The 26,130-nt window shown below is 47.1% G+C and overlaps 1 protein-coding gene across 1 annotated transcript; it reads right to left on the reverse strand.

Moving 5' to 3' along the window:
• Positions 1-799: 799 nt before the first annotated feature.
• Positions 800-26,130, reverse strand: LOC118086114 (semaphorin-4E-like). The gene is made up of 14 exons (XM_088672891.1): positions 25,902-26,130; positions 24,579-24,724; positions 23,467-23,526; positions 20,379-20,477; positions 18,903-19,002; positions 17,446-17,556; positions 13,015-13,160; positions 12,588-12,763; positions 10,470-10,626; positions 10,115-10,340; positions 9,258-9,373; positions 8,253-8,419; positions 6,644-6,696; positions 800-1,693 (listed from the first exon to the last, which is right to left on the reverse strand). Exons 1-14 carry the CDS (start codon positions 26,017-26,019, stop codon positions 909-911), a joined length of 2,460 nt encoding a protein of 819 aa, XP_088529017.1. The 5' UTR covers positions 26,020-26,130; the 3' UTR covers positions 800-908.

Raw genomic sequence — 26,130 nt, forward strand, 5'->3', positions numbered from 1 at the left:
TGCCTGCCAGGAGCCTGCCAGGAGGAGGTCCCCAGTTGCACCCCTGCATGAATGTCTGCTCTGGGTTTCTTCTATGAAGGATGGACTTCTCTTCTTCCTACACACTCAGGTGCAAGGAGTGGTTTCTAAATTTAATTTGGTGTGTGAGAGAGGAATAAGCACACTTTGGAAACCGTTTGAGAAGAAATGAATGTGTGATGGTGCAGAACTTTCCTAAAAGGAGGTCGTGTTTGGACGCAAATGGAGACAGCTCACCAAACAAACTACTTGAACAAATGACTGCACTGCATCCACCCTCCAAAAACAAGTGTGCTCCTGCTTGGGCTTTCTGCCATTATCCCCACACTGAGCTAGGCAACTTTCCCAACTCTGGACTACTGGGCATGCTCAGTCCCCATCAGGTTGCAAGGTGATTTTGTTTTTAAGCAGGTACCCACCTTAAATGTTTTGCTTTTAAGAAATGTGTTTTGTTTACTACTGCAAACCTTGTAGTTCCCTCTCTCTGGCATGCTGACACTTGTCTCCCATTTCTCACTTACCCTGTTCTGGGGGCGATCCTGGCAGCACTCAGCTGTGTTCGCTATTAGAATGAGCAACGAGTGCTCCGGGACTCACACGCTCCCCCCCCCCATGTGCCACTAAGTTTCTGACAACTGCGCTGACCAGCAGCAACAAAGAAAGGAATCCTGCCAAAGGAAGGGACAAGCAGTCACAGTTTTGTCCAACGGACGCGGCGACGGCAGCCTGATGAAGTGGGAATCAAGCCGCCGAGTTAACATTAAAGAAAGGCAGCTTGGCATAAACTTTACTTCTTCATTTATTTTCCAAACCCTCTGAAAATGGGGGTCCTGAGCACACAATGGGACAGTTCGTAGTGTTTCCATGGTGCAGACCCTCTGCCAAGGCCGTCATGCTGCAAGGCCTTCTTCGTCAGTGAGCTGGACTTTGCTGACCAGGCACTTTGAAGAACAGCAGGCTGCCCTGCCCACGGCGAAGCTGGTGGTCTGCTTTGCCTTTGCGCTGCATGCCTCTTGGGGTGAGCTTACCAACAGGGCTGATTCGCTGGCCGAGCCGGAGATGGGACAGGCGGCCAAGCTTCCCTGAATCAAGACTGCTTGCTCTGGCTCAGGACTTGCTGCCCCAACGGCATCCACCGCTTCTGACCTCCTGCTCCACACACTTTTCCAGGGGAGAGAGAGGTGGCCCTCGTAAAGGTTCCAGGAGAGCAAGGAAAGGAAAAGCAGGGCAAAGGCTCCCCCCCAAAGCACCAATGTGAACGAGAGCCCTTGGACTCTCTGGGGTCGCTCCAGCCTTGCCAGGTCTTCTGTCTGGAGAGATACCAAGGGCTGCGACTTCGGAGCTGCAGAGACGGCGCACTTCCGATTTGATGGATCGCCCTCGGGAGCCACGGCGAAGCTGCTCTCTTGCTGAAGGTAAAGGAAATAGGTGGACATGGAGATGCGGAATTCTATTCCGTTGGATGTCTCGACAGACTGGCACTCGTAGAGCCCGACGTCAGAAGCCGTCATGTTAAACACGACCAGTCCCCTGGCGTGGAAGAGATATTTGGGCTCTTTGTTCTGCAGGCTGCTCCCATTGAACATCCAGACAGACGTGGCCAGGTTGGACAGAGAGCTGCAGCTGAGATGTGGGCTGCTACCCAGGGTGACAGGGAGCCTCTTGGTGTTCTTAGCTGAGAAAGGAAAGAAGCCAGAGGTGGTTACCCTTCTGCTACGCTCACCTCCTTCCATCATTTCAATAACCTTTCCAACCTCCTCCTACAGCCCTTGCACTGTTTTGCCTCTTATTATGATTATTTTTAGTAGGAGTAGTACCCCACTGCACCTGACAGGGTTGCCCCAGCCACTCTGGTAGGCTTCCAGCGTATATAAAACATTGAACATTAAAAACTTCCCTATACAGGGCTGCCTTCAAATATCTTCAAAAGGTTGTATAGTTACTTGTCTCCTTGACATCTGATGGGAGGGCATTCCACAGGGTGGGCGCCACCACCGAGAAGGCCCTCTGGCTGATTCCCTGTAACCACACTTCTCACAGTGAGGGAACTGCCAGAAGGCCCTCGGAGCTGGACCTCAATGTCTGGCCTGGTATAGAGGGCCACGGCTGTTTAGGACTTTCAAGGTCAGCACCAACACTTTGAATTGTGCTCGGAAACATACTGGGAGTCAATGTAGGTCTTTCAGGACTGGTGTTATATGGTCACGGCAGCCACTCCCAGTCACCAGTCTAGCTGCCACATTCCGGATTAGTTGTAGTTTCCAAGTCACCGTTAGGTATCTTTAAGCTTCTAGTCCTTGTGTTTTTTAAAAAGCCCTCTATGCCCTTGAGCACAGACCCTGTAAACAGTTGCAGGGGCCCCCACCACCATCTGAGGTGCAGAGGGAAGAAAATGTGGGACAGGGTCTTTCTGGCTAACCCCACCCCTTTTGCACATTTAGAATCATGGAATTGTAGAGGTGGAAGGGACCACAAGGGCCATCTAGTCCCACCTCCTGCAATGCAGGAATCTTTCACCCAAAGTGTGGATCGAACCCATAGTCTCATGTGCTACCAACTGAGCTATCCCAGGTCAAAAATGAGCCCGTAAATCACCTGTTAAATAGGTGGGTATTTCATAGAATCATATAGAGTTGGAAGGCACCCTGACCCTGTGGATCATCTGGTTCTAGTCCAAGCCCTTGCAATGCTGGAATATGCAGCTGTCCCATGCGGGGATTGAACCTGCAACCTTGGCATTGTCAGCACCGCGCTCTAACCAACTGAGCTCTCTGGGCTGAGCTGGCTATAAATAAATATTATTTAGGGCCATAATATTTAGAAGCACATTTAATCTATGCTCACGCCTGTTTCATCAGGGTGCTGCTCTTAGACCTGATTTGACTTGGACTGTGCTGCTGGTGTCCTTTTCCTGCCATTTGTGGCTGCTTTGTTAGTTTGCAAGCACTTGAGGGTTTTAGGGTGGTAGCTAGCAGCTCTGAGGTCCCGGTTTGTGAGGGAAGGGTGGGAGACGGATGTTATATAAAGCAATAAATGACGTTCTGGCGATGGCATGCCATGGCGGCTTAGGTGTGTTTGTGATCCTGAGATTGATACAGCCAACGTGAGCATTGTCCCTTTGACCCCTATAGGAAAGAGCTTTCCATTTGCGTAGTGGCTCTCAGAGAAAGAGAAGAGATTCTTGCTGTTTCCCCCTCCTCGCATCTTTGGAAGCGCTGCTTAACATGTGCTGCACGGAGGGTTGGGGCTCCTGAAATTTTAATGCGCTTTCTGCTCTTTAATATTTGCCGTCTTGTACGAGATGCGCTCAGCGGCAAAGGCGCCGACAATCTCTGCTGCAAGTCGCCGTTGCTGATCCCGCTGACATTCACTCCCCAGCACCCAGGAATTCCCTGGGTTCAGCCTGGGGCTGAAAAATTAAAGGCGGCAGCTTTCGAGAGAATGGCTACAAAAGGAAAAAGCCAACATGCCTTCAGTCCCATTCTTTAGAGTCAGGAGGGGGTTCACACTATCAAAAGAAGTGGGGGGGGGGGAATCTGTGCCTGTGGGACCAACGGCAAGCTTTTTAAAAACCAAACACAATTCTTTCATGCCTCTGGGAAAAATCAGAAGTCGCCATGCAGCAGATTCAAAAAGGAGATGCACGCAATTAGCCAAAGAGGCAGCAACTGTAATCCTAGGTTCAAATCAGACTCTGGGGGCACAGTAATGATTTGCCCTTAAGTGATAGCTCAGTTGGTTAGAGTGATATGCTGATAATGCCAAGGTTGCAGGTTCGATCCCCATAAGGGACAGCTGCCTATTCCTGTACTGCAGGGGGTAGGAGTAGATGATCCCCAGGGTTCCTCCCAACTCTATGAATCTATGATTCAAGATCATGTAGTTGTTTGCAATGTAGACAGAATACCTCCCAGTTGCATGGAGGGCTGAGAAGTTGCCTGAGAGGGTAGGGGGAACTGGATGGCACAGTGTCCACTAGTGGCAAATCAGGAAAATGCATTCATGGCCTCTGATGCCAAAAGGGCACTTCGGGTCCATGTGAGAAGTGCCTGCAGGCTTGCGAGGGCACTTGTGTCTGTCTCTCTGTCTGTCTGGGTGGAGGACAGCAGCATTACCGTTACCATGGAGAAAGCAACAGCCTCTTTGGAAAGGAGGTGCATGGCTCCTGGCCGCCTGCCCGCCTGCGACATCACTGTTGCCAGGCAAAGTCAAGTTCCGAAGGGCAGTTCCAGATTACCAGAGGCAGAATAAGCACCGACCTATGGGCCCCACACGTTTTAGGGGCCCCAAGACAACGGATCAAAATAATATTGATTTGATCTTGAAAGAAAACTCCAACCAAGCCTTCTTAGTTCACTGTTATCCCGCTTTTGGGGAGGGGGGGCAGAGACGGCCTAGGGGCCTCCACAGGATGGAGCCAAAGGGGTTCTATGGCACTGACATGGCTGGAGCTCTGGACAGGCTGCTGGCGGGAAACAGAGGCTGCAAATGATCCCTTGCAATTAAGCCTGGCAGGCATTCTCAGCTGGGATCTGTAACCGCTGGGTCACACCAAGGTCAGAAAATTCCTGGCCTTACTTGGGGCTTGTGCCTTTTAAGCCACAGCATGCTGCCCAACAGGTTGGAATTTTTCTCTCTTCGATACCCTGAGGATTTCTCTTTCTTTCTTTCTTTCTTTCTTTCTTTCTTTCTTTCTTTCTTTCTTTCTTTCTTTCTTTCTTTCTTTCTTTCTTTCTTTCACAAAAACACTAGCTGCAGCCTTGTCCTGAAGAGCAGCCTTTTCACACTGGCTGCTCACATCTGACTTGTCTCTCAAGCTCTGTGACTGACAGGCACCTCTGGTTTTGTGGCTCCCCTGCCCAACTCCCATGACCTTTGAAACCTCAACCCCTGGCAGCCTCCCCACTGCTTGGATGGGTGCCTGAACTCCCTTCCCCATTGGGTGTGCAGATTCGTGTGCAGCCTCCATCTCCCAGCCCTTTTCCTCCAGACCCTGCACAAGCAAAGGAATGTTTTAATTGTATATTTGACATCTGCATCGCAGGGGGTTGGACTAGATGGCCCTTGGGGTCCCATCCAGCTCTACAATTCTATGAGTCATGGGTGGTGGTGGGGGAAGAGATAAGTGTCATAATAAGACTGAGTGTGAGAGAAGGTGCTCCTCCAGATAACTTGCTTATTGAGCATCCAGAAGTTGCATTGATGTCTGTTCTTCAGACAGCATTTGTCCTTATTTCTTTGCAGGGGAGGTTATATGTCTTTCCATCATTTGATGGCTTATCTCACACTTTTCAGCACATCTCCTAATCACAAAAAGTGGGCAACGTCTGAAAGTGGGTGGGTGTAGCAGTTCCTTATCCTAAGAACGTTGGATCTGTTGGAGCTGGCCAGTGGCCCTTCTTGTCCAGCATTGTGTTCTCATGTGGCCAGACTGCTGCCCCAACGGGAAACCAGCAAGCACCAGAGTCCCCTCTTCCCTCCTGCGGGTTACAGCAAAAACCAGGTTCCCGCAAAGGGAAGCCCACAAAGAGGAGGTGACAGCAGTGGCCTTCTCCCACTCTTGTTCACCACTCTTGTAAGGTGGAGTGGCTCTGTCCATGGAGGATCCATTTAGAAATCATAAGAGCCCTTCAGCAGCTGGGTCAAGCCAGCCTTGTCTAGTCCAGCCTCCTGTCTGCATAGCGGACACGTGGATGCCCCAAAGAGAAGCCCACAAGCAAGAGTAGAGCACCTCTCCCCTCCTGTGGTTTCCATCAATGGAGATCTTTTGTTCTCTTTAATGATTCTTTAGCTTGACCATTGAGGTGGAGACACTTCTTCAGGTATACAGGGTCAAGGCCATTTAGGGCTTTAATGAGCAGCACCAATAATATGAATCATGCTCGGAAACACATTGGGAGTCAGTGAAGGTCCTTTAGGACTGGACTTACATGGTCCTGGCGGCCGCCCCCAGTCACCACTCTGGCAGCCACATTCTGGATTAGTTGCAGTTTCCGGGTCACCTTTAAAGGTAACCCTATGTAGAGCGCACTGTAGTAGTCCAAGCGGGAGATAACCAGAGCATGCACCACTCTGGCGAGACAGTCCGTGGGCAGGTAGGTCTCAGGCATGGGTAGGGAAACTAAGGCCCAGGGGCCGGATCCAGCCCAATCACCTTCTAAATCCGGCCCATGGACGGTCCAGGAATCAGTGTGTTTTTACATGAGTAGAATGTGTGCTTTTATTTAAAATGCATCTCTGGGTTATTTGTGGGGCATAGGAATTCATTCATTTCCCCCCCCCCAAAAAAATTATAGTCCAGCCCCCCCCCCCAAGGTCTGAGGGACAGTGGACCGGCCCCCTGCTGAAAAAATTTGGTGACCTCAGACTCTCAGCCGGCGCACCAGATAGAGCAGTTGCTCTGGACACAGAATGTATACCTTCTGTAACTTGGCATCCTATGGATCATTAGAAAGGTAAAATTTACATGCATTTCTCTACCCAGTTTAACCTCTGGCCCTGAACACCACTTCTGAACTGGCTAACTAACTCCAGGCAGAGTAGTTGCTTACAGACCCTATTATCTGCAGAAAATAATAACAATAACAAATAAATAAATATATATATACACAAAACATTCCCCTACCCACTTCAGGGCACCTGGAGGCATCACCATTCCTGACACTCTGAATCAGATCCCTGCAGGGAGGAAGAGGCGAATTAACATGAATACTTCATGCAGGCATGAAAAAGCATTTGGCGTTGCGCAACCACTTCTCTCAGAAAGCATCCTCGCCTGGCCTTGAAATTCACAGAATTATGGCTGAGGGGCTCAGAGCGAACAGGGACTCTCCTGTGAAGAGAGAGCAGAGAACAATGCGCTTCGGTGGCGCATGCTGAAGTGTGGCTGAGAGTGTGTGGGTTTCAAAGCCTCACCTTGAGCGTTTATTCTCCGCACAGGCAGGGCTGGAGCCTGGTAGGTGGGAAGCACACTGTGCCAGCTCAGTTCGATCTCTGCTAACAGACAGAGAAGCGTTTCCCTAGCCCTATGTGGAGACGCTGGTGATGGAACGTGAGATCTTCTGGACATAGAATCATAGAATCATAGAGTTGGAAGAGACCACAAGGGCCATCCAGTCCAACCCCCTGCCAAGCAGGAAACACCATCGAAGCATTCTTGACATATGCTTGTCAAGCCTCTGCTTAAAGACCTCCAAAGAAGGAGACTCCACCACACTCCTTGGTAGCAAATTCCACTGCCGAACAGCTCTTACTGTCAGGAAGTTCTTCCTAATGTTTACGTGGAATCTTCTTTCTTGAAGTTTGAATCCATTGCTCCGTGTTCACTTCTCTGGAGCAGCAGAAAACAATATTTCTCCCTCCTCCATATGACATCCTTTCATATATTTGAACATGAAGGGCTCTGTCACTGAACTATGATCCTCCCCCTCAAAATAAACTAAGATCCTAGTCCTCATGGTTCTGAGGAAAGGTTCTGATTTACAGGGGTACAGAGGGGAGCTTCTACTGAGTCAGACCACTGTTCCTTCCTTTACAGATAAATTTAAGATCCTAGTCCTCATGGTCTTGAACAAAGAGCTACGTTTTCCACAGAAAACCACAAAAGTGCCTTCGCTGGTTCATCTAGCTCACGGTTATCTCCAGAGTTTCCCAAACTTGGGTCTCCAGCTGTTGTTGGACTACAAATCCCACCATCCCTAACTAGCAGGGCCAGTGGTCAGGGATGATAGGCATTGTAGTTCAAAAACAGCTGGGAGTTTGAGCAATACTGGTCTTGCCTGGAGATGCAGAGGACCTTCTGCATGCTCCATCCCTTAAAGATAAAGTAAGATTCCAGTTCTCCTGGCTTTGGCTTAAGAGCTTGTTGAAACAGAAGCACAGAAAGGTGCCTTACACCAAGAGATCATTGGTCCATCTGCCCCAGAAGTAGCTCTCCAGGGTGCCAGGTGGGTTTTTCCCCCAGCCCTGTGTAGAGACGCTGGGGTGGATCCTTGCTCTGCCACTGAGCTAAGGGAGGTGGAAGCAGTAGTAAGCAGAAGACTAATGTGTGTTCATTTCAGTTACAGGCACGGAGGTCGCCTAGAGGGCTCAGAGTAAAATGAGAGGCGGTGATGTTAAGTGAATGGTAAATAATGCACGGCGGAGCTTTCAAACCCTCTCAGATGCTGCATAAATGCTAATGGCTATTGTTATTACGGTATGTATTCCACAGGGCAGAGGCTTGTGCTACTCACCGCAAACCCCCAGACCAGTTCGCCATGGGGATGCAGGCGCAAAGAGGTAGTGACCAGGCACAGTAAGGATCCCTGGCTAGGACGCAGTCGAGGCAGAACTTGTACCGGCTGCAGGTCGCCACGGGGAGCTGCACGAGCTGGGAGGCAGACCCAGCATACAACAGGCCCTGGAAAGGAAGCACCAAGCAGGCAAGACTGTGGCGTAACTCAGCTGGTATGGAGCATGAGAGCCTTAATCGCAGGGCCATGGGTTCCATGTTGGACATGTTGCAGGGGGTTGGGCAAATGACCCTTGTGATCCCTTCCAGCTCTGATTCTAAGACATCTTTCCTGCACTGGACTAAACTGTATATGAAAGAGATATATATGCAAAAGGGCAGGCTAGGACCTGGGGTGCCATGGTTCAAATCCCCACTTGGTCAGGAAGCTCACTGGGCAGCAGTGGGCCAGTCCTTGCCTCTCCGCCTGACCTACCTCACATGGCTGTTGTGGGAGTTAGAGGAGGAGCAGGAGGAGCATGTGCACCTTGGAGGGAAATGTGGGGTGGAAGTGCAATAACTAAATGAATAAAATGATGTGAAAGGAAAAGAAAAGGGGAAACGGTGAGGAAGGTGTGGTGTCATGCTGCACAGCCCGTGTAGACGTTTAAAGGCCAAGCTGAAAGACAGCCACTCTTTCAAATTTCAATTTCTCCGGATTTGGCATTGCAGTTCTCCAGCCAGGCAACACATACAAAATTGATACATGACAGGTTAAACTGTGCATAAAAATGCCTAACATACCAAAATGCATTGTGCTGGGGAAAACTGCTCTGCAAAAGGGAAAATTGCAAAAAAAAAATGTATACGTGGGGAGAAATTTGAACCCAAATGTCACTGGATTTTCAAAACTTGGAAAAAAATAAATTGCAAATTGCTGCAGAATTGTAGAAAGCTGAACTGAAGTTTTGGAAAGATGAGTAACTGAGAGAAACCAGAATGGATGGATTAGGACGGGATGTCCTACCTTTTGTGAAGCCAGCTTGAGTGTCTGCACAGGCTCTGGAGAGGGAAACAGCTGTAACTCTTCCACAATGAAAATCTCCCCCTGGAGGTTGACAGCTTTATGCAAATAGCCCTTATCTGCACAAAATCAAGCAGACTTTTAAACCACATTTAAAGTAAATGGGGTGGGGAGAAGAAGAGAAGGGACCACTGTTTTGAAGGAACCATGGTCTACTCAAAAGCAGGAAAAATGTGAGGTTAAGACTCCTGTCCTCCTAGAAAGGTGCTTTATTCATCTGATAAAGAAGCAAAAAAGACCTTGGTAAAGTCACTGCTTGCCCCAGCCACTCTGGGTGGCTTCCAACATATATAAAAAAACATAATAAAACATTTAACATTAAAAACTACCCTATACAGGGCTGCCTTCAGATGTCTTTTAAAGGTATGTGTAGTTACTTATCTCCTCGGCTCAGGGGTCGCATAACCTCCATATCCTCCCACATTTCTCTGATGAAAATAGGGACACCCCCTGCTTCCCAGTAGCTGCCGTCAACCTTGCAAGGGTGTGTGTGTGCCTACATCAGCCCCCGGCACTTTCTCTCCAAGAAAGCAGCTCTTTGCCCCTCTCCTTTGTTTGGAACAGATGGGAGGATGACCCAGCGAAAGGAAAGCATGTTTAGAGAGGGAGTGTTTGATGTGAGAGAGACTTGAGTCAGCGCAAGAAGTAACTGAGCAGGAAAAGCAAAGAGTCTCTCAAGCATGGCGGATTTTGGAGATGTTCCCAAGACCTTCAGCGGACGCCATGGGAGGTAGCAGAGGGCACATGGGTGCCTGCTTGGGTGCCATGCTGGTGATACCCAATCTAGGAAGTTGGCTTACCTGTCCCTAGGAAAAGGATGTCGTACGTGGCATTATCCATGCCGCTAGTTTGGTCTACCACAAGGTGTGTGTATCGCACGCCTCTTTTGACCAACACCGGCTGGCGGCCGATAGGGTTCACGGTGCCATCCATCAGGGGGTGGTCCCTGGCAAACTGGAGGACTCTGTCCGGCAAGTCAAGGGAAGAGCGGTATCCCTCCTGGTGCGTGGCAGAAATGTTGAGGCACTAGAAAAAGAAAGATGGTTACAGTATTCCTTTTATTCAGACGTTCACCTGTTTGGTACACACAAGTGATATCCACTTACCAGATGGGGGCACAGATGGTCAACCAGGGAAGGGAGGGGGACAACTTACAGCGCCCGGTCGAGGCGTGGGGACCTCTCCCCTGTGCACCACCCATTTTGCATGTGAATTCTCAACGGCAAGGGGGCCTTTGAAGTTTCCTTTCTGGAAGACGTCTTGAACGGCTTCCATCCTGAACGCACAAATGGCAGAGATGTCCAATCTCCCCCTGAAACAAGATGCAAAGGAAATCCGTTCTGCGACAGACCACATCTTTCCAGAATGCCTCCCTGCTTCTGGAACAACCAAAGGATTCGTCTGATGAATAAATATGCCCACAAATAAGATAAAAAACTCCCTCCTACTCTTCAGAAGTGGAAGAAGCAAATCATGCAGAGATGCAAGAGGCAGCCATCTCTGAAGGAGGGGGGATTTGGGCTCAGCCTATGAAGCTGCCTTATCCTCGGCTGCCCAACGAGCCAAAGATTGTACAGCTAGCATGGTCCAAGTTCTCAGGCAGAGAAAGATCTTTCCCTTTCCTACCTTGTTTTCCCCCAAACAGGAGATGCCAGAGATTGAACTTTCTGTAAGCAAAGCAGGTGGCTCACCACAGTGAACTACATACAGTGCCACCCGAATAAACAAAGAATTGGTTATTTTACCAATTTACTGTTGACAGAAACAAGCACTTCTCTCCCATTTGCTCCAGCAGAGGTTTGGCAACTATAATTCTACAGACGGGGAAAACAACAGCAGCACAGCTCAGCCACACAGTCTGCACAATGCATTTAATGTTTCTCAGGTGCTAATTGCAATCTTGAGATGCCCACTTTTCCCAATCACCCTTTGGTGACAAAGCTTCTTCGTATGAAAAAGCCAGAAACAGAAAGGGTGGGGCAGTGGGGAGAAAATTATTCACAAAGGAGACTTCTGCCTTGAGTCAAACCAGGGTTCCGAAATGTGGGCCGCCCTTAAGTTGTATCTGTCAATAATTCACAAGACCTCAATAAAAGCTTGGGTTGCTGCCATGTTAGGGGGCCTTTAGTGAGGCTTTTCCTGCCATTCCTATGGGGGATGGGGCTGATGTAGCTCTGTCATCATTGTCATGTGCTCTTATCTCGGCTGTTGCGAGTTGCAGGGAAAACACGCAAAGAAGGTTGGTGTAGCTGCACCGCTTTGGTGGCTGCGGTTTCTACTTTATGCTCACAACAGCACATGTTCCCCACACTTTTTTGAAGGAAAAACTGGAGGCTGGCTTTTGCTGCCCAACTCCTCAACAGGCTCTGAGTCCCCTAAGTCCATGAGAAGAATGGATGGAGGTAGGATCCAGAGAAAGCAAGGCAGATCTTTATTTTTCTGTTGCAACAGAGTACCCCACCCTCCTTGCAAGGATCTGAGAGACCAAGAACAAAGTGTGCAGAAACTTTTAAATATTTAGACATTGCCCAACCCCTTAGCCAGAGACTTAACTAAAAGCATCATACATACATCACAGAAAGAGGGAGTCTACCACAAAAAGTTGAGTGTGCAGTCATCTCTCCTGTCTGCCAGGATACCTGATAATGTTTTACTGACTGTCTTACCTGGGCAGTCTGGCCATTCTTTTGAGATGTTAAATACTTTAGTTCTTCAATCCAGGTTACAGGCCCACCCTATTCATACACAAATATGCCCTTAAAACAGATTTTGTAGGATTTGTAAGTGAAAAGTACTACTGGGAAAGATTTCTCCAATATATTTCCTTCCTTAGAGGAAATACTTTGGGTTATTAAGAATCAAGATGGAATCAGGATTGGCCCCCAGAACTATTTCAGACATGTGATTTATTTACTGAGGTATATGTGCTTACCTTGTGCATTTATGAACATTTATTCTATATTTGAGACCTTAGAATTCTTATAACGTAGTCCTTCTTCACACAGCAAAACATTTAAACTATGAAACTCCCTGCCACAGGAGGCAGTGACGGCTGCCAACTTTGATGGCTTTAAAAGAAACTCACGGAAGAGAAGGCTATTATTGGTACTGCCAGGCTCTGCCTCCAAATCCCAGTTGCTGGAAACTAGAGGAGGGGAGGGGACTCTTGTGCTCAGGTCCTGAGTGAGGGCTTCCCTTTGGGGCGACTGTGAGGACAGGATGCTGGCCTAGCAGCGTTCTTCATATGTTCTTACGGTTGTGAGAAAAACTTACCACTGCTGGGTGAAAATCCCATAAAAGATGCTTTCCCGCCAGTTGGTTGTTTTGATCATGAAGACAGCGTGGAGGACATTGAACTGAAAATTTGATTCAGGAGCTGAGCAGACAAGGGTGGCCTTTAGAAACGAGGTCCACTTTTTCTTCAGGGTGCGCCTCCCACCGAGATCACCCTGTGGAAAATAACCCAACAAGACAGCAGTGAGAACTCTTTCCCCTCCCCTGAATAAGGGCCTCATTCCCTGGGCAGGGCTGGGGGAGCTTCATGCCAATAGTGGGCAAGGCCAGAGCTAAAGTGGATGGGGCCAGTCCTTTTCTCTTTCTCCCACCCCTTCCACACAGAACTGAAGGTGCCAAGTTCTAGCCTAGGGATGGGGGACCTTTTGCCGCACTGGTAAGACAATCAAGGGCTCCAGGTACGCACTGTGCAGATCTGGGCTACCCGCGAGACCAGAAGTTTGTCATAGAAGTCAAACTCAACCGCCGCTTCTGTGAAGAAAACATAAACTCTGTCCGAGTCGGAGCCTGCCCCATTCTCCTGCACGAGATCCATGTGAACGAAGGTGGGCTCTGAAGAAGACAATGACACAGGGTTATTGTTCAATGTCAGGGGCAGCAGGGACAGAGATCCTAACCACTTGAGGCACCGTACTCTCGCCACTCAGACTTCCAAACTTCATGATTCTTTTGTTTGTCGGGGACAGGAGGCGGGCAGGTGTGGAGGACTCCCTGGTCCTGAATGGGGTAACTGTGCCCCTGAAGAGGGTCCCAAAGAGGTGGACACGACTAAATGACTAACCAAAAAGAAAAAAGAAACAAGGCAGGCAGGTGGGGGACAAGTGAGGGCAGACTGAGGTTGGTGGGGCAGCACCCTATTCCTAAATGGATCAGGTCAGGCTCTTCTTACGGTACATTCCCAATATCTTATGGAATCGAACACACTTCATCAAGCACATTAAAGATCCCTCCTCTAGATGTTCTGACACTCAGTGCAAGACCCCCAGGGCAGTGTACGGAAATGCAATAAAGCGCAATAAAATAACAATAAAATAGCACGCAGCAGTCATCAAGAAGAAAAAGGGGGAACGTAATCGTCCAATGATATTCAAGATGCCCTGAAACTGAATGAAAGCAGGGAGATGAATTCCCTTATTTTAAAATTTTAAGTGTTTTGTGCATCCTTGCTTGGGTCTCTCTCCCCAAGCCCCTTCTGTGTTGAAACTTGCAAAACAGCAAAAATCAGCATAGATTAACATCAGGTATCCAGCTGTACAAAGAAACCTAGATTAGTCCTTCATAGAAAGGACAGTTTGTTATCACTCAGGCTAAATGAGAACATTCTTGCCCTCATTTAAATAAAGGGGCCGTTTATAGAAATTAATTAAATTGCCTTGCATCTCCTTTCTGTTGCGACAATGCAGAGCGAATAAAGCCTTTCTGATGGCAAGGAAAATGGGTGAAAATAGGCCTGTCAACAGATTTAAGAACTTTATTTATGGATTAATTATCTGATTTGGAAGCGCTTAATCACAGGGAGCACGTTTACAAATTGCAGAAACATCGGTGACAGAGCCCCCTCGGGAGGACCTTGATTGCAAGTTTAAAATTTAATAAGCTGAAAGATGGCGCTTATTGTTGAGACATGAAAGTTCATCTATATTGTAGCATGCTTATTTGCAGCAGGGAAGCCTTCAAAGCCGGCTGAAAGGCTGTGATAACATCCATAGGTGGTTGCATGGCAAGCAAAACTATTTGCAGTATGTATGTATGTCCTCACCTCCTTTGGAGTTTATCGTAGGGCCCTCCGTGAGTCGGCCTCAGCAAAAAGGGAGTCTTATTTATTTATTTATTAAATTTGTATATTTCATCCTTTGTTAAAAGTTCACAGGGTGCTTCATAACATAAAATGCAAAATGAGAACACAAAATCTATATACAGTAGTACTGTATATAAAAATGTAAAAATCATGAAAGTGTGGGCTCCACTTTTCTCCGTAACCGCTTGACCGATTGTCCTGAAATTTTGACACAACGATCCAGGCCACTCCCCGAGTGTTGTTAGGGAAAATAAACCCTCACATCTCACACCTCCGCAGGTAAAAACCTGTTTTTCCACAAAGTAAAACAGTGCCCTCAATTGGAATTCCTCCCACAGTACACCCCCTCCCTTCCTCTGGAATCTACACCACACCCACAAACCACACCCACCACGAGATCCACCACTCACATATATCCATCCAGCAGAGGTGTCGAAGAACTCAATGGAGACAAACGACACCAGCATCTTTACCTCCTACCAGCCTCCAAAAATCTTCTATAACTATACCTTTCCCTCTCAAACTCCCTCAATCATCCTAATACGTCCAATTCCACAGCAACCAACTGAAAACAGGCCTTTTGCAACAACAAGGCCCAACTAGCCCACAGCAGACTAGGCAGCTTTCCAGACTACGCCAAGTGGAGGTAGTGTCCTGCCTGGGGAGGGGGGAAGTTTCAGGCCTTTTGCAGCAACAAGGCCCAACATTTCCCAGCAGAATGAATAGGCCACAGCAGACTAGGCAGCTTTCCAGACTACGCCAAGTGGAGGTAGGGGCCTGCCTGGGGAGTTTTCAGGCCTTTTGCAGCAACAAGGCCCAACATTTCCCAGCAGAATGAATAGGCCACAGCAGACTAGGCAGCTTTCCAGACTACGCCAAGTGGAGGTAGGGGCCTGCCTGGGGAGTTTTCAGGCCTTTTGCAGCAACAAGGCCCAACATTTCCCAGCAGAATGAATAGGCCGCAACAGACTAGGCAGCTTTCCACACCAGGCCAAGTGGAGGTAGGGGCCTGCTGGGGGGGGGAATGGGGGGGCAAATAGGGGGCAGGGATAAGTAATGGGTCAGTCGTTCATTATTTCCCCTAACACGCACTTGGGGGCATGACGAGGGGTTTCTGCTTTTTAATTTAGTGGGCATTGTGTCACATGTGAGGTTCCAGTGGCCATTTTAAGTAAGGGCAGTCGTGCAGCTTTTAACCTAGCTTCAATTCCCCCCCCCCCGATTTACAATCCCCTACCTTCCCCTTGCCACTTCCTGGGTTTTTTATGGAACCAAATAGCTTGGGCGTTTCGGAATATGCCTTCTGCTGCTACGGGGCTGTGGGGCTTCGCTATTTGTGCCCCCCCCCCGGTCGGGTTTTTTAAAGTAGTTCTCTGGGTCCCGGGACGCATCATCACCCCTGATCCTTCTCTTTGCCCAAACGGACCTCTCCCCAACCTTCCTCAACACCAAATACTCCTCAATTATATCCACAATAAAAACCATAAAAAGAAAAAAGTTACAAACAACACAAGGGGACTTGACACCTCATGGGTCGGGACAGAGTAGGGGCAGTCACAGGGATGAGCCGGGGGTGGGGGAGGAGGCAGCAGGATAAGTCATGTGTCCGGACAGAGTGGGGGGAATCACAGGAAAGAACCACAGCAATGCGTGGCCGGGTCAGCTAGTACACAATAAAACAAAACTCATAATTCCCCCTCCCACAAACACATTGAAAAGACCATAGAATGTTAATCAGCCAAAGACCTGGTTATAGAGAAATGTTAAAGGCAGGCATCCCCAAACTTTGGCCCTCCAGATGTTTTGGACTACAATTCCCATCATCCCTGACCACTGGTCCTGTTAGCTAGGGATCATAGGAGTTGTAGGCCAAAGCATCTGGAGGGCCGCAGTTTGGGGATGCCTCGTTAAAGGTATGTAATGAAGGCACAAAGTGAGCCTCTCTGGGGAGAGCACTCCACAAATGGGGAGCCACTGCCAAAAAGACCCGTTCTCATGTGGCTGCCCTCTGGACCTCTCAGGGAGGAGGAACACGAAGAAGGGCCTCATAGGTTGAACACAGGGCCAGGGTCAGTTCATATGGGGAGAGGTGGTCCTTAAGCATTGTGGGGGTTGGACTAGATGGCCTCAGGGTCCCAAATCCAGGATTCCATGATTCTACGAAGAGAAGATGGAGAATGAGGCCGAAGGGGAATGAAATTAGGAAGGAACCAGGGAGGATCAAGATAAAATTGAGAGCCTTAGCTTTTATAGAAATGCTCGGTGCATTTACAAGTGCCTGTCCTTGCCAAACTGCTTTGTGAGAGGTGCAGCTGGGAAGAAGCTGGCTAGGTGGGTGGAGAGACGATGGTTGTGGCTTGGGCAACACGCAAAGGAGCCAGCCCAAATTGACTTCTATTTCCTCTAGTGTGCCTTTGTGACCTCATTAGCCATTGCACCAATTGCTGCTGTCACCTCAGCCCTATCTGCAGGGTTAACAGCGTAAGCACCATATGCACAGTAATGGGGCATAAGCAAATGTCAGCCGACTGTGGAGAACAAAGTGACAACATGTTTTTACTCACCCCCAACCCAAATCTTTCCTGAACCAAACCTGTGCATCAGTTCCCTGGATCTCTTTCAATCTAAGGACTGGGATACCGTATTTTAAAACATGGACTTATGCTACCTTTAACATCCCCTCCAGCACTAGCATGGTTTGTTTTGTTTTTTAAAGATCTCCCTTTAACAAAATCTGTTTGGTATTTTAATGAAAATCTGCTTTTTAAGCTACCATGTAAAGAAAAGCTGTGCACGTAGCATTTGGCTGCTGCGCCGCTTTCTCACCAGATGACGCCAAGGTGGGGTATGCGTTTTCCAACAACGGCAAATTTAATTGCATGTGCAAAGGGCCCGGTACATGACAAGAGGCAGAGGAGGGCAGATGCCATCACGAGATCAAAATAAGCACTGCACCTCCAAGCTCCATTAATTGGCGGCATCTGCCTGGCGGAGGGGTTAAAGTGACATACTTTTTTTTTAAAAAAAAAGGAGACCTACCGTTAAGCCATGACGCTTTAAATTCCGTCCTTAAAGGATTCCTCAAACTCCGTAGTATAATTGGCTCTGAACCCAAGAAGTTGTTTGAAGTGGCGGAATAAAGTGCACCGTCTGGGCAGGAGAATAAAGAGACAGGCTTTTTAAAAATCTCTGGCACAAATTACAGAGAACAGGCAAGTATATTGTGTGTGCATGACAGGCTGATGGCTATATTCAGAAGCAGGGCAAGCAAGTACATGGGCGTATCCTGGGGGCAGCTGCCCCCCCCCATCAAGTAAATAAATAAAAATACTTAACTAAGTCAGGACTCAGTGGGAATGCCTAAATGATTATTTAAAGAATTTAGGAGTGGGGAAGGAAACATGGCTGTGTCTAGAATAACTGTGCAGGGTAATTGTATAGAAAGAGGATCAAAGCATTTCTTTTCTCTGTATACATGCAAAAGTGATTGTTATTGAGAGGACAACTGTATAAGAGTATTGAAAGGTTCATTTATGTGTTCAGTGCAGCGGAAGTATTGTAAGATGTAAAGAATGTAGGTAAGAGAAGGCTGTTGATTCAGTCTTTTTCTTTTTTCCTTTCTCTTCTTTTTTCTTCTTAATTTTTCCTTTTCTTTCTTCCTTTTTCCTATTTTCCTTTTTTTTCTTTGTTCCTTTTCCTTTCTAACCTTTTACCTTCTCCTTTTCTTTTCCTTTTCCCCTCTTCGCTCATCAGTTCTTTTTGGGATTTTAAATTTATGTAAACAGCATAAAATTGAAGCTATATATTGTATATATATGCATGTACTGTTTTTTGCAATAATAAAATAAAATATATTTTTAAAAAAATACTTAACTAAAAGTACCGGTATAATAATTATAATAATAATTTTATTATTTATACCCCACCCATCTGGCTGGGTTTTCAGCCAAATGTTTTGACAGATTTTTCTGAGTGCTTGGGGTCAAAAGAAGACATTTCATTCCAAATCTGCTAGGCAGAGCCAGACAGAGGATGATGACAGGTGGATGTCCTGCCCCCCTGTCTAACATAAATCCTGGCTACAATCATGACCCAGAATCATTCAAAATCTCAAGCACCCAAGAAGGAAGGATTAAAGGTGGGTGGAGCTGGAAAAATGCTGTCAGCATCTCAGAACTGTATCCAGTGTTAGCCCTACTCAGGGCAGATCCATTGAAATGGATGGATGTGACTAACCTTGGGAAAAGTCCACGGCTTTGGGCGGGGGAGGCTGGCTTTATGCAAGCAGACAGAATGGGCTGTGTGTAACAAAATAAAAATAAATCGGCTTTCTGATTGCCCTTTTTAAGCCAGTTTTTGTTCGAGGCCTGAAAGGACACACCAGATCCAAAATATCCCCAGACACCTAATTGGAACAATTAGCACTCGGCAGCCATGACTAAGTGGGAAAGATCTCAGCTTCCTCCTGGTGGTGTTGTGACAATGAGAAAACTCACCAACCACCAGAGACGCGTATCGTGTCCTCGGCTCAAAGGGGCATCTTCCCCGGCTTTCTACCACCTTGGACAGCAGCTTTAGCTTCCTATTGTCCATGACCTATTTGCAAACCAAGCAAAACCAAATGAGCGGAGCTTTTCTGTTTAGAGACAGCAGCCCGGGTGAGGCCCACATTCCCTCAGGGGGCCACGTGGCAGGGATGGAAGGGGCAAGAGGTGAGAAGGGGGTGGGCCAATAGATGCAGGCCTCTCTGTTCAACCATCAGGACTTTCCTAGGTTGCCCCAGCCACTCAGGGCAGCTACCAGCAAAATATAAAAACACAATAAAACATCAAGCACTCCTGCTACTGAAAGCTTTGCTCAAAGAACAGGGTTTGAGCTTCCAGAGCTGCCAGCGCACTTTAAGAGTCAAAACCTAAGAGAAGTTACACTGAAGTAGACTTATATATGCTTTAAAGCAACATAAACAAATAAATAATGCTTTTAAGGGGAACAGAACTCACAGATCATGGAACATAGAATCATAGAATTGTAGAGTTGGAAGGGACCCCAAGGATCATCTAGTCCAAACCCCTGCAAAGCAGGAACCGAAGACCTCTTGACCCATAAGGGGATTGAACCCATGACCTTGGCATCATTAGCACCATGTGCTAACCAACGGAGCTAACACAGGAAGCTGCTTTTTACTGAGGCAAGTGGTCCATCTGGCCTAGTACCGCCCACACAGACTGGTAGCAGCTATCCAGGGTTTCAGACAGGAAACTCTCCCAGCCCCAGCTGCAGGTGCCACTGGCGACTTGAACCTGGGGACCTTCTACATACAAGGCAGTTGTTCCCCCCACTGCACTATGGCCCTGCGCCAACTATACACTACCATATGAGAAAGGGGAGGTGTCAGGGTGCTGCCGACAACTCCTGGCTGATTGCCCAGGAAAGCAGAAAGACAGAGAAAACACAGGCTTTTTTGTTCTTTTTACTATTATTCCAGATGCCAAGGCAAGGCAACCAAGCACCTTTCAGTATCTTAACTTGCTCTGAGTGAAGCTCCACACACCCCTTCTTCGTACTTCCCTATTCATCCGACTCCTCCCCTCTCCTGCAGTTGCTGTTAAGGGCCACCTGCCTTCAAGCCCTCTGCTCTGCTATTCTCGGTGAACGCCTGGTTTTGGGGGAGGGAATGGGTTCTGGGAGTCTTTCCAGTGACAGCCTGTCAGTCAGCTGCTGCTCGGGCTCTGCCTGCTCAGTGCTACCTAGATCCTCATCTCCCATTATTTCCCAACTTCTTCCCTCTTGTTCTTCCTCTGGGGTATGCCTTGTGTCGAACCAGTCCTGTAGATCTATACTATCTGCCCCTTCCTCCTCTCTGGAAGGCTCCTGGGGAGGTGGTCTCCACCACTCCTCTACATCTGCCCAGACCCTGACAGTAGGGCACGATACTTAATAAGTGTTCCACGAAACATATTTTGCAAACTTACCATGTAACGACAAGCAGGATAAAACGCATTGGTTCCGCAAACATATAAGCTGGTGGCATTTATCTTCTGCAGAATGAGTATGTAATTCTGGCAATCTGCCTTTAAAAAAAAAAAGCACACAAAATGAAACGGGGGGAGGGGGGACAGATCAAAAGCACACGTAGTTCAGAAAGCTATTCCGCTACTGGAGTTAAGCAGCTAAGTCTAGACTCAAAAGTCACCTGACTTACAATACTGGAGATAGCAGGGATTTGGTCATTCATTCAATGATTCAGCAACTCGCTGAGAGAGAGATGCCTTGTATGAAACCCTGGACAGTCGCTGCCAGTCAGGGTAGATGATGACTGGGGTCTGGATGATGACCCCCAGGACTGGGGTCACTCAGAGGAGAAGATGGTGAAATGCAAACAGGGGACAGAGAAAGGGCAGAACTCCTCAATGCCTTCTTTGCCTCAGTCTTCTCCAAGAAAGAAAAAAACGCCCGACCTGAAGAATATGGAGCAGATGATTCAGCAGGGGAAACACAGCCCAGGATAAGTAAGGAGGTAGTACAAGAATACTTGGCTAGTTTAGATGTATTCAAGTCTCCAGGGCCAGATGAACTACATCCAAGAGTATTAAAAGAACTGGCAGAGGTGATTTCAGAACCACTGGCAATAATCTTTGAAAATTCCTGGAGAACAGGCGAAGTTCCAGCAGACTGGAGGAGGGCAAATGTTGTCCCTATTTTCAAAAAGGGGAAAAGAGAGGACCCAAACAATTACCGCCCAGTCAGCCTGACATCAATACCAGGAAAGATTCTAGAGCAGATCATTAAGCAAACAGTCTGTGAGCACCTAGAAAGAAACTCTGTGATCACTAAAAGTCAGCATGGGTTCCTGAAAAATAAGTCATGTCAGACTAATCTGATCTCATTTTTTGACAGAATTACAAGCCTGGTAGATGAAGGGAACGCTGTGGATGTAGCCTATCTTGATTTCAGCAAGGCCTTTGACAAGGTGCCCCATGATATTCTTGTAAAGAAGCTGGTAAAATGTGGGCTAGACAATGCTACCATTCAGTGGATTTGTAGCTGGCTTACTGACCGAACCCAAAGGGTGCTCATCAATGGCTCCTCCTCATCCTGGAGAGTAGTGACTAGTGGGGTGCCACAGGGTTCTGTCTTGGGCCCAGTCTTGTTCAACATCTTTATCAATGACTTGGATGATGGGCTTGAGGGAATCCTGAGCAAGTTTGCAGATGACACCAAATTGGGAGGGGTGGCTAACACCCCAGAGGACAGGATCACACTTCAGAATGACCTTAACAGATTAGACAACTGGGCCAAAGCAAACAAGATGAATTTTAACAAGGAGAAATGTAAAGTACTACACTTGGGCAAAAAAAATGAAAGGCACAAATACAGGATGGGAGACACCTGGCTTGAGAGCAGTACATGTGAAAAGGATCTAGGAGTTTTGGTTGACCACAAACTTGACATGAGTCAGCAGTGTGATGCAGCAGCTAAAAAAGCCAATGCAATTCTGGGCTGCATCAATAGGAGTATAGCATCTAGATCAAGGGAAGTAATAGTACCACTGTATTCTGCTCTGGTCAGACCTCACCTGGAGTATTGTGTCCAGTTCTGGGCACCACAGTTCAAGAAGGATACTGATAAGCTGGAACGTGTCCAGAAGAGGGCAACCAAAATGGTCAAAGGCCTGGAAACGATGCCTTATGAGGAACGGCTTAGGGAGCTGGGTATGTTTAGCCTGGAGAAGAGAAGGTTAAGGGGTGATATGATAACCATGTTCAAATATATAAAAGGATGTCATATAGAGGAGGGAGAAAGGTTGTTTTCTGCTGCTCCAGAGAAGCGGACACGGAGCAACGGATTCAAACTACAAGAAAGAAAATTCCACCTAAACATTAGGAAGAACTTCCTGACAGTAAGAGCTGTTCGGCAGTGGAATTTGCTGCCAAGGAGTGTGGTGGAGTCTCCTTCTTTGGAGGTCTTTAAGCAGAGGCTTGACAGCCATCTGTCAGGAATGCTTTGATGGTGTTTCCTGCTTGGCAGGGGGTTGGACTGGATGGCCCTTGTGGTCTCTTCCAACTCTATGATTCTATGATTCTATGATTAATAATATTATTATTAATAATAATAATTCATTACTTGTACCCCGGCCATCTGACTGGACAGCCTCCAACAGAATAGAAACACAGCAAAATATCAAAACAATAAAAACTTACTGATATCCCTTCAGATATCTTGGGAAAGACTTATGGTTGTTTATTTAAAATATCTTTATTGTCATTGTCCCCTTGCGGGAACAACGAAATTACTCGGTTGCTACATCCACTCAGATAAAGCATTCCGCATAATCCAAAATTACAAAACCTAATTAAAAACAGTAAATATAATACTGTACAAATAACAAATAAAATGACTTCAAAGTCCAGGCTTTCCATTTAAGGCCAAAATCGCTCTAGAGAAGAAACTGTTCCTGAGACGGCTCGTTCTTGCCTGCATAGTTCTGTATCTCCGTCCCGATGGCAGGAGCTGAAAGAAATGGTGACCAGGGTGCGTTGGATCTCTTGATATGTCTAGTGCTTTTCTATGGCACCTGGTGGTGTAGATTTGTTATTTCCTTGACATCTGATGGGAGGGCGTCCCATCTCGCCACCCTCTACCCGGCTCCCTGTAACCACGCTTTTCGGAGTGAGGGAACCGCCAGAAGGCCCTTGCTCCTTCAGGTCTACAGGCCAAGGCCATTTAGGGCTTTATAGGTCAGCACCAACACTTTGGATTTTGCTAGGAAATGTACCTGAAGCCAGTGTAGTTCCTTTAGAACTGGTGTTATGTGGCCGCTCCCAGTCACCAGTCTGGGTTAGATGGACCAATGGTTTGACTTAATGTATAAAGCAGCTTCCTAAACCTGGTGAGGGCTTAAGAGATTTGCAGCCAGAGGTCCCAAATCTGCCTTCAGAGAGTTACCGTTTCCAGAGAGGGGGAACAACAAGGCAGTTGGGAGTCCGTGGATTGTACCCTGTTTGTGGACAGAGACCCACATTGCTAAAGTGACCCAGAAGCACCACGGCCAAGACCTACTTCACTCTTTCCTCGTCGAAGGCACTCAAGCTTCCTGTCCTCTGGGGCAAACCAGGCCTCCTGGGAACCCAAAAGCAAATGAAACATTAAGATGAGTGAACGGAGATTGCAGATCAATTCCATTTTCTGCTTTATAGTCACCAATGCTTTTAGCTGAACACTTCCTGGGCTGGAAGTGGAAGTACTAGGCTTACCATTTGGGACAAAGTTCTTGAGCTTTTTTTTTTTAGTTTTGCCCAGAGTTGTTAAGCTTTTTTGTTACGGTTTTGGGGCATATTTGCCCACCCATAGATGCTCTTCCAGCGGCTCACCTCGCAAGGGGGCTCACTCGCATGCCACAAAGGCAGAAGGTTCAGTGTTCAGTCCCCATCATCCCCATAGCTGCCAAGTTATCCCTTTTTTAAAGGGAAATTCCCTTATGCTGAATAGGCTTCCTCGTGAGAAAAGGGAAAACTTGGCAGCTATGATCATCCCCAGGTAAAAGGATATCAGGTTAATAGGAAAGACCTTCTCTCAGTCTGGAGAGCCACTGCCAGTCAGAGTAGACCAGGGGTTCCCAAACTAAGGCCCGGGGACCAGATGCGGCCCAATCGCCTTCTAAATCCGGCCCGCGGATGGTCCGGGAATCAGCATGTTTTTACATGAGTAGAATGTGTCCTTTTATTTAAAATGCATCTCTGGGTTATTTGTGGGGCCTGCCTGGTGTTCTTACATGAGTAGAATGTGTCCTTTTATTTAAAATGCATCTCTGGGTTATTTGTGGGGCATAGGAATGTCTTCATATTTTTTTTTTCAAAATATAGTCCGGCCCCCCACAAGATCTGAGGGACAGTGGACTGGCCCCCTGCTAAAAAGGTTTGCTGACCCCTGGAGTAGACAATACTGCACTAAATGGACAAGTCGTCTCACCCGGGGCGAGGCAGGTTCCTATTTTCCACCTCCCAGCCCTGACATAAAAAGCTTTCAAGTTAGGCTTTTTTTTTAAAAAAAAAAGGAAAAGAAAACAAGGGACTAGAAATAACCTGATAATTTGGTTTGTTTGCAAAAAGTCTCCTGAAAGACACGCAAGCGTGAATACTTTAAACACAGAAATAATAATTAATATTACATACCCTGGTTATTTCTTTAGAAATATCACTCAAGTCCAAAGCAAGGATATAGCCTTTGGCTCCCACATACAAAATGTTGGTTTCTTCGCTCAGGAAGAGGGTAGAAAAATGGGACAGTCCTCGTTCCCAAAAAACGTTTAAATTCTCAGCTATAATAATAATAATAATAATAATAATAATACCTTTATTGTCAATATACCTGTGTACAATGAAATATAAATGGAATATAAATGGAAGACAGAAGACAAGGCCTAACCATGACTTGAAAACAACTATCTGAGTATTTGCATTCTGCTTTCCCAAAAACGTTGAGCTCAAAATGGCTTATAATAATAGCATTAAAATTAGCGAACATTACTGTCACTATTATCATAATGATCTGATGTAGAATTATATAATTATATATCATATAATAATTCTATCTGCTGCAAAACAGATTTACTTATATAGTTTCTCTTGCATTGCTTTCTTTTGGTGGGTCTACTCTGTGTGGAAGAAAGATCCAACCCTTTGCTTTTCCGTTTTGTTCCCTGCCAGGGGCATTTTAAATTGGTCTATAGGTGATGGGTTGAATCCAGACTAAGTGAGCTGTCCCAAGTTTCTCATAGAAATGCATGGGACTCAGGTTCTGCTATGCCTAAATGTTCACATTGATTTCGGTGGGGCCCAAGTTCAACAAATGCAAGTCTCCGGATTCAACCTGATGTAAATAAGTTAACTTTAGAATACAGAGGGGGCAATACCCTATGTGGCCCCCAGCCAATCTCGTGTGCCCCTACAGCGTTCTCACCTCAGGAGCAGCTTGTCCTTCCTACACTCCACCTCCAGCAAACATTTAGATTTCAAAAAGTACAAATTTGCCTGTTACATCACACCCACCACCACCTTGGCAACCTGCCAATTTTCTGACCACTCCTGGGGGAGCAGGCAATTCTTAGTAGCTCAGCACTTGGTTCCCCGTTGTTCCTTAACTAGCCTGGCCAGGTTGGTTTGCATAAAACTACGGTAACCCATTAATTCCTTGCCTGGCACAATTCTGAAGCTTGTATCTTCCCTTCATATACAAATATTATCTGAATATTACATTTTATTAGTTTCTAATATGCACTCTTACCCCAGCTATAATGAAAATGATCCCTTCTAAGAAAATAAGAAGTTGCCCTGTTGTATCAGATCTCCCTAGCCCTGACTTCATCAGCTGGTGCCTTCCAATTGATGGGAGTTTTAGTTCAAAACCTCTGGAGGGCACCAGGTTGACAAAGGCTGACAGAGTCCAACAGACTGCCTCAGCACCCTTTTCATTAACGATTGTTGTGGGACACCCACAGTCGTACACCACCGTTTTTCTTGGTACACAGTCCAGAAGACCCTGTGTGTTGTTGAGTGACCGGATCGTTCCCCAGAGGGCAAGAAGGTGAAAGAAGGCTGTGATGACGCTCGACATTTCGCTGCAGAGCCCTGCAATCTCTCCCGCGTTGGCTCAGTGGCCTTTAACAACCTGAGGTGCAAAAGACGGTTTCAAAGGTTTCATACAGCAATGTTTGCAGTCTCTACA

This window comes from Zootoca vivipara, chromosome 6 (genome assembly GCF_965207765.1).
Source record: "Zootoca vivipara chromosome 6, rZooViv2.hap1.1, whole genome shotgun sequence".
In the NCBI taxonomy this organism is placed as follows: domain Eukaryota; kingdom Metazoa; phylum Chordata; class Lepidosauria; order Squamata; family Lacertidae; genus Zootoca; species Zootoca vivipara.

Excerpts from the sequence above, each read along its gene's own strand:
- LOC118086114 (XM_088672891.1), bottom strand. The coding sequence starts at position 26,019 with ATGTCGAGCGTCATCACAGCCTTCTTTCACCTTCTTGCCCTCTGGGGA. Across the intron at positions 12,764-13,014 it reads GGGTAGCCCAGATCTGCACA|GGTGATCTCGGTGGGAGGCG; the intron begins GTGCGTACCTGG and ends TATTTTCCACAG. Across the intron at positions 9,374-10,114 it reads CATCCTTTTCCTAGGGACAG|ATAAGGGCTATTTGCATAAA; the intron begins GTAAGCCAACTT and ends GATTTTGTGCAG.